Consider the following 8,281-nt stretch of genomic DNA (forward strand, 5'->3'; position numbering starts at 1 on the left):
CAAATAGAGTTTGCTGAATTCTTCGGTGTTCAGTTTCTTATTTATTTTTATCGTTGTGCTCTTTATTTGTTCGTTTAAGTGGAATTCATGTAGAAGATACCTGTGGTCAGAGGCTGAGTGTTCCTCCATGATACGACTGCTGACAATGTTATTTGCCAGATTATTCCCACGTAGCATGAAGTCTACAAGTGAGCATCGGCCGTTTTTTTCGAAAGTATGTTTCCCTTGGCTAGGAGTGGGTATAAGATCGCAGCTGTTGATGAGTTCTATTATTACTCCTCCGCGCTCATCCAGGATATTGGAGCCCCACAAGGGGGATTTTGCATTGAAGTCTCCTGCAACAATGCATCTACTTTTATCGGTCCCATTTAGAAAATTTTCGAGTTCTGCTATTCTTTCTTTATAGGTGTCCAGTGTTGTATTTGGGGAGTAGTAGCAAGATACAACCGTTAAGGTTTCCAGTTGCACTGCCACTATGCCCTTGCCGCTATAGATGCCTCTGATGTTAGTGAGTGCGCCGGCTTGTGGGAACCAGATTGATGAGAGTTTGTATCCGTCGTTATACCAGTATGTTGGAGGAGCCCAAGGATCAGCAATCAATACTATATCAGCCTCATGTTTAAGAGCAGTTTGGGTGAGTAATTCCTGCGCCACCTTACAGTGGTTTAGGTTTATCTGGAGTATTTTTAACTTTTTCTTCTCTACCCCAGAGGCCGTAGCAGTTGGAGGTGACATTTTGATAGAGGTAAGTATTATAAATATAGAGGTAAGTATATAGAGGTAAGTATTAATAATTAATAGTATGTAGAGTAGGTATATAGAGGTAAGTATATAGCGGTAAGTATTAATAAATAGATAAATAAATAAATAAATAGATAGGGTAAGTAGTTTTATATACAATGTAGGTTTATATAGATAAGTATATGTAGTTGTTTAGTATGTACAATTAAGTAAATAAGGGTTTAATAAATACAGGTAGTGTGTATTTAGGGTTTATTTACAGGGGATCTCTTTTCTCCGTTTGGTGATTTCGTCGTATGAATATTTTTTTTATCTTTCTCTCTGTCCCTGCTTTTTGTGGCCCTAGAGTCTTCTAGTGCCTTACGGTATGCCGGGCATCTTAAGTTACCGTCCCTATGACCTTCTAGCTGGCATAGTAAGCACTTTTCTGGGTTTTGGCATTGAGCTGCTTGATGGTCATCACTTCCACAGCGGCGGCATAGTTTAGATCTATCGATCCCCTGACATGCTTTTGAGGTGTGACCGTAATCCCTACATTTGTAGCACTGGAGGACATCCTCGCGTTCGATGATACGGCATTGGCCCCAGCCCACCCGGAGAGTTCGCATAGTTAGCAATTTGTCAGCGACATCCACCGGAGCGATAACTGTCGCGTTTTGACTGCCCGCATATGCGGGGCGTAAAGCCTTGATCGTAATGTTTTCTGGGACCGTACCCGGGAGGTGGTTACAGATGGCTTTACCTATGTCCTCAGTTGTGATATCGCCGTCTAGCTGCTTAAAGTGCAGAACCTTTTTTTGGGAGGATATCCCCCCCACTAATGCCTTAGCCCCCGATATTCTTGAGTTAATCAAGGAGCTGAAGCTTGCCGCCTTAGCTGTGTCCCCTTTGATTTTGACAACGACTTCGCCTTTTTTACTGGCTTTAACTCCAGCGATGGAGAATCCTTCTTTGTCTATGTTTATGTTGTTTTTCAATGTTTTAAGGGTTTCCGCATAGGATCTCGTTCCGTTGTTTATTAGCACGGTTTCCATGCCGCTTTGAGGCTTTTTGTAGTCCTCCTTATATATGTTGCCATGTATGCTAATGTTTGTTTTCGTATTACGAAAAATGTATTCCACCATCTTCCTCATTGTGTTCGGGTCTAATTTATCGTGGTTTGTAATCGATATGTTTTCCCTATTGTAGTCCATGGAAATATCCCGCAACTCTTTTATGGCTAGAAATATTGCTTCCGGGTCGGTTTTGCTTTCTTCATTTTCACTATCTATTAGGTAGTGTATGTATTTTTCCCTAAGGATACCTGGATTTACTCCGGGTCTCCTTGCAGGCATACACGTTGCCATCACTAAGTACATTGATGTTCCCGGGACAGGATTCTGTGTCTTCAGTTCATCTATTCCTTGATGTCTATCCATGATTTGTTTGCTAGGGCCTTTGTCTATCTTAAAATTAGCCGGCACGAAGCAGGCTATATCAGCGTCCTTACTATTCAATATATTTGTATTTGTCGTTGAGGTCCTTTGAAAACAACTGTTGTTCCATTTTCTGTCTTTCACTAGTAGAAAGTCTTCGTAATTAATTTCTTTCTCATTATAGTTGCTCATTTCATCCGAATCAAGTTCTTCAGGGTTGCTGGTTTGAGTCCCGATGCTTCTGGTCTCAGGTCTTCTTTTGGGAGATTCCATATTTCCTGTGTTTGTATCTAACATGTTTTTGTTCTTCAGAGACTGTGCTGTTATTCTGCTGTTGCTCAGGGAGCGGTTTCGCTGACTGGCGCTTTTTATGACACGTTGCATATCATTGAATGTCTTTATGGTTTTAGTGATTGCTGTTTTTATTTCCAATTTCACATCCTCCCGGCCTTTAGTTAGGTTGGACAGGTGTTTGATGGATTCCGCCAGCGTCTTTAGGTTAGCACTTAGATCCATGTTTAAAGAGGTCTCTGCTCTTTTTGGCAGCCTCTTCCTCTTTCTCTGTTGTTCGGGGGAATCTTCTTCGAAATCGAAATAGAGTATTTCCTGCATCTGTTCTTCAACTACTTCTGTAATGTCCGAGTCCGAATGGGATCTTGCTCTAGTCTCTCCTTTGGTCAATGCAAGTTTATGTGTGTTCCATTCTGTCTCCATGACAATCGTGGGTTTTGTACCCGGCTTCCCTGGCTGGGGACTCCTGCTTAGTGTTCTGTTAGGTGTAAAGACTGTAGCTTCGTCTCTGTGTTTATAGGGTGTGGAGGTACCCGGCTTATATAAGTCTCTAGTGTCTTCTACAAATGTGTGTTCCTCTTCTGAGTCAGGTACATAATACACACTTGTCTCCACGTTGTCTTCAGTTTCAGTCTTCTTCTTCTCCATCTCCTCATTATTTTTTTTTGTGGTTTTTTGTTTTTCGTTTTTTGTTGTTATTGTAATGTAAGATTCCATGTGAGTCCCACGAGCGTGGTCGGAACTAAAAGTCACCTTAGGCAGAGCCGCCTTACCTAGGGAGGCCCAAGATACTCCGAGGGGCGGGCTGGTACCCCGGAGGTAGCATGCTATTGATCCGGTGCACCCACCAGATCCACTCCCGGCGCTCCGCATTCCCGGGGGTGCTCCTTCGCCGCATGCCAAAACTTAGAGTTAAGGACTTTTTTAAAGAGGTTTCTCCTCCTCGCGGGACCGGCCGATAAAGGCAAGCCCCCCGCTCCGGAACCTTCCGGTTTGCGGTCTGTGGCCCTGGAAAGACATCTTGCTGTCCAGGACACGTGGTTCCACGCGAGGACATTGCCCATCTGCGGGAGAAGCCCGCAGGAAAAAAAGAAGGGGGAATGCCCCCGCGTGCACCCCTCGCTCCGTTAGCACACACCGCAGTGTGCCCCAGGGACCACCACGTGGAGGTGGAGCAAGAGGATTTAGGATATGGACCACCACCACTGTAGTCATACCCTCCAATAGATCAGAGTCACCATTGGAGAGCCCCATATCCCTAGGTCCCCAACCTAACCTAACCTAACCTAACCTAACCTTTCGAGGCGTTACCCATATTTATTATACCAAAAATTGTAAAAATTGTATCTCTCTTTATCACCAAATAAAAATTTTTTCACTGGATTTCTCTCGTGTAGCTCTCTCTGCCTTACAAACTAATCCTAACCGTTATTTACAGTATTACTTTCTATTCGCACGCATTTTTTCATTTTTTTCCTTAAATCGCTATATTACCCTAATCTTTTTTTTTAGCAGGTTGTATCCAACTTTTTCTGCTCTTTCAAACGAGTACCCACTCGGGGGGGTTCTGAGCAAAATTTGAAAATCGAGCACGTGGCTCGATTCAGAAACTTTTTCTGAGATTCTCCAAAAAAAAAATTCTATTTTTTTTTTATAAAAAAAATCAAATTTTTTTCAACCCCAATAAACCTTCCGAGTCCCCTGCTCGATTGGTTTACCAAATTTTTAATAAATTACACTTTTCCTCTAAGCGATATGGTCTCTGTATATTAAAACTTCACTAAAACCCACTTATTCGAAAAACTATGATCTCTACAAAAAATTTGCCGCTGTGGGGCCCTCGAGGGGTCCCCCTACGGTGCGCTAACTAGTTTAATTTTCCAAAATCGGTCGATTTAGGCCTTTTTTCTAGCGAAAACCGAAAACTGTCAACGGGTGCGACAAGGACAGCTCAATAGACTCGTGGTTCTCTTTCTAACTCAGTACTGATGTGCAGCCTTAAGGGTGCCCATCACGGTTTTCCTTTTCTATATCGTTTCTCTCTCTGGCACGTATTCGCACTAGAGATCGTATTCTAATTGCTATCCTTTACGCACTCACGTAAACACTATAATTCTGTCCTTCTCGCACTCGTTAGTCCGGTATATGCCACTTCAAACGCTCACTGCGCCCTTATTTTTGCACGGAATTGGGATTTTCGAGGTGTTCTGGACTCCTCGTGAGCCCCTCTTCCTTCCTAGCTTTTATTTTTTCTAAAATTTTGAACTATAGGCCTGTCCTAAAACTCGCAGTTCACTTCCTATATATTCTAGGCACAGGGCTCCCTGCGCCCGCGCGTCACTCACTCTGACCACTAACTATTCGCTAATTTTTCACTAATTAATAGTACTATATCGAACTATATCGAAACAGGAAAGAGAGAAACACAGAATTCCCACTACAGAAAGAAAGAAACGTCTCAATAAACGATAGCTAACTCCTATAAGAAACTCTGGTTGTCTGCACTTGAATACTACTCCTAGCCGACTCTAACCTAACCTAACCTAACCTAACCTAACCTTTTTTTTTTAACGAGGAGGGGAAAATACTTTTCGTACGTCGTGAGGGACTCCGATGTTGTGTACCCCCTAAAAACCCATCCTCCTCTATCTAACCTAAGTCTAGACAATATTACCCTATAGTAACCCCCTCTCCGCGGGACCGCGTATAAGCATTACTGCACGAAGTAAAAGATTCTATAGGTGTCTTATTCGTTTAACTACCTAATTCTGGTTAGTCTCTCCTGTCTTCTTTCTTCTTGTTGGATTTCTCGTTCACATTCTTCTTTTTTCTTCATTATCCTATTGATGAATGTTCTCAGTCTAGGCATCTTTATAGGGTCTTTTAACCATGTTATTATCTCCTTCCATTGCAAATGTCCATTTTCGTGGCCCAATTCATTCCTTTCTGATTCCCATGCGGGACACTCTATCACTGTGTGTTCGGGGCTATCCGGATGTTGCTTGCACATTATGCAGATTGGATCTTTCCATTTTCCTATTTTGTGAAGGTAATTCATAAAACACCCATGTCCGGTAAGAATCTGAGTGAGATGGAAATCCAACATTTTAGGGCCCCATTCTGCCCATTCACATATCTTCGGTATTAGCAAGTAAGTATTGCGTCCATGTGGTGTATTGTTCCAATGTGTCTGCCATTGTTTCATTGTGGTTTTCCTTTCTTCTTCTTTAATTTCTTTGCATTCGCGTTTATAGTTAATTCCCATGGTGTTACTGATATTTACTTGTCTTGAGAAGATACGCCGTCTTTCCTCTGCCAAAAGTGTGAGGGGCGGGATACCCGCCAATACACATAATGCATCCAAAGAAGTGGTCCTATACGCCCTTATAACCCTGGATAAGGAAAATTTTTGGATCCTATTTAGTATTTTTGCCTTTGTTGGTCTGCTTGCAGCTATTGCCCAGATAGGTGCCGCGTATAAGATGATGGATTCTATGACTCTATAGTATAGTATGCGGGAGGTGAATGATCCCCCTCCTATATTAGGCATAATTCCATTTAGGGCACAAGCTACCTTGGTTGCTTTAGCGGTAGCATAGTTTAGATGTCCAGTATAATATCGATTCCCTTCCATTACCAGTCCTAGGTATGTCGTAGACTTTTTGGGCTCAAGGGTTGTATTTTCTAATCTGATATTAATGCCTCTTGTTGATTTTTTACCTGTTAGGAAAACCATGTCCGTCTTTTCATGGGCAAGTGAGAGTTGTTTAATTCGGAACCAATTGTTGATCATTGCTAGGGCTTCATTTGAAGTTCTAGAAAGATCTTCAGCGGTAGAGGCTGTAACTACCAGAGCAACATCATCTGCGTATCCGTATAGATGCGCACCTCTTGGAAGTTTGATCTTTAGAAGCTCATCGTATTGTAGATTCCATAACATTGGTGCAAGGACCGATCCCTGAGGGACTCCTGCATAGAAACTAATTTCCACATTTTGTCCATTGGTTTTGGTGTATATTATTGACCTTTCTTGTAGATAGTTTTTTATTATGTTAAAGAGTCTACTCGGAAGTTCTCTTTTTGTGAGTGCCTTCAGAACATTTTTCCACTTTATAGTATTAAAAGCGTTTTTGACGTCTAAGGCAATTAATACACAATGGTGGGATTTAGTTCTGGCCTTATCCCATCTATTACTTATTTCATGTATGGCATGGATTGTACTTTTACCACGTCTGAATCCAAACTGATTTGGTTCATAACTAGTGAATTCTAGTAGTCTCTCTTTTAAACAATATTCTAGTATCTTTCCCATGTTTGATAGAATTGAGAGGGGTCTCCACCCCGTACGTCCATCTGGTCCAGGTTTTTTTGGTATTAAAACAAGTCGACCTTTCTTCCATGAATTTGGGAAGTATCCTAACTTGTAACAGGTGTTAATGACTTGTGTGACGTGGGGTAGAGCAATTTCTGAAAGTAGTTGTACTAATTCTGCTGGAATCCCGTCTATACCCGGCGCTTTCTTTTTTATCGATTTCATAGCCTTTAGGACTTCTTCTTCTGAGAAGAGGTGATCGGATGCATCGTGTGCGTCTGTCGTGTCATAATTTGAAGAATTTGGTTCAGGGGTTGTTTGGAAGAGGGATTTAATAACCTCTTCGGTCTCCTCTTCAGTTAGAATGCTTGGGGGGGGGGTTTCCTGCCACCCTGCCCATTACCGCCCTATATGGTTTCCCCCATATATCATTATCTATTTCCTCAATCAGCGTGTTCCAGGACTTCTTTTTAGCTCGTGCGATCTCATATTTTAGTAGTTTTTTGTTTTTATTATGTCTGTTTAGGCATCTGATAACATCCTCGTTTGTTCTTTCGGGGTGTTTTTTAAATTTAGTGCGAGCTCTCTGTAGTGCTCGTCGTGAGCTAATGGAAGCATTTCTCAAAGTAGCGATCTCCGGGTTCCACCACCATACCTCTTTTCTTCGTTTTATTGTTTGGTGTATTGTATGTGAAGAGATTTCGAATAATTCTGATATTAAATTTATATAGGCGTCTATGTCTTCGATTGTAGAGATTTTAGAAGGGTCGGCGATCTTGGTGTATTGCCTATATGCTTCAGAGAATTTTTTACTGTTGAGTTTGAGTTTTTCCTTTTTTTTACAGCTATCATTGTTTGATGAATCTGTTGACAAGATGTGTTTTAAGTAAAGATGGTCGGAAGCCGTATAATCATCTAATATATGACTAGAGAGGATGTTATTATTTGCTATTGTTCCACACAGTATAATGTCTATTGTGGAGCGGTGTCCATTTCTCTCGAAGGTGTGAGAGCCAGAGCTAATTTTTGGAATGAGACCAAAGTTATTGCACATTTCCATCACTATGGTACCATGGTCATCTAATATGTTTGAACCCCAGGCCGTAGATTTGGCGTTAAAATCACCAGCAATGATGCATTTTTCTACATTTATTGTGTCTAAAAATCTTTCCAGCTCTGATATTCTTTCAGTGTAAACCTCAAGACTAGTATTTGGAGAAAAGTAGCAGGAAATGTATATATAATCATCTAATTGTACTGCAGCAATACCTTTTGATTTAAATAGGCTTTTGATGTTATTGAATTTATTAGACGGTTGCGGTATCCATATAGATGCATCCCTGTGTCCGTCGTTTATCCAGTACGTTGGCGGTGCCCACGGTTCAGAAACAAAAACTATATCGATCTCGTGTTGAGCTGTAGATTGAGTGAGCAGTTCTTGAGCGTTCTTGCAGTGGTTGAGGTTAATTTGCATCATTTTGACTAGTTTTTTCTCCGGTGAAGAAGTCTTGTTTGGATCCAT

General features: G+C 41.5%; 1 protein-coding gene across 1 annotated transcript; it reads right to left on the reverse strand.

Annotated features, from left to right (window-relative positions):
* Window positions 1–7,731: 7,731 nt before the first annotated feature.
* Window positions 7,732–8,281, reverse strand: LOC143219917 (uncharacterized). The gene is made up of 2 exons (XM_076445711.1): window positions 7,831–8,281; window positions 7,732–7,778 (listed from the first exon to the last, which is right to left on the reverse strand). The coding sequence occupies exons 1-2, from the start codon at window positions 8,279–8,281 to the stop codon at window positions 7,732–7,734; spliced, it is 498 nt and encodes a 165-aa protein (XP_076301826.1).

The sequence above is a fragment of the Lasioglossum baleicum genome, unplaced genomic scaffold (genome assembly GCF_051020765.1).
Source record: "Lasioglossum baleicum unplaced genomic scaffold, iyLasBale1 scaffold0098, whole genome shotgun sequence".
Taxonomy (NCBI): domain Eukaryota; kingdom Metazoa; phylum Arthropoda; class Insecta; order Hymenoptera; family Halictidae; genus Lasioglossum; species Lasioglossum baleicum.

Excerpts from the sequence above, each read along its gene's own strand:
- LOC143219917 (XM_076445711.1), bottom strand. The coding sequence starts at position 8,281 with ATGGATCCAAACAAGACTTCTTCACCGGAGAAAAAACTAGTCAAAATG. Across the intron at positions 7,779-7,830 it reads AAACATATTAGATGACCATG|CTCTGGCTCTCACACCTTCG; the intron begins GTACCATAGTGA and ends TCCAAAAATTAG.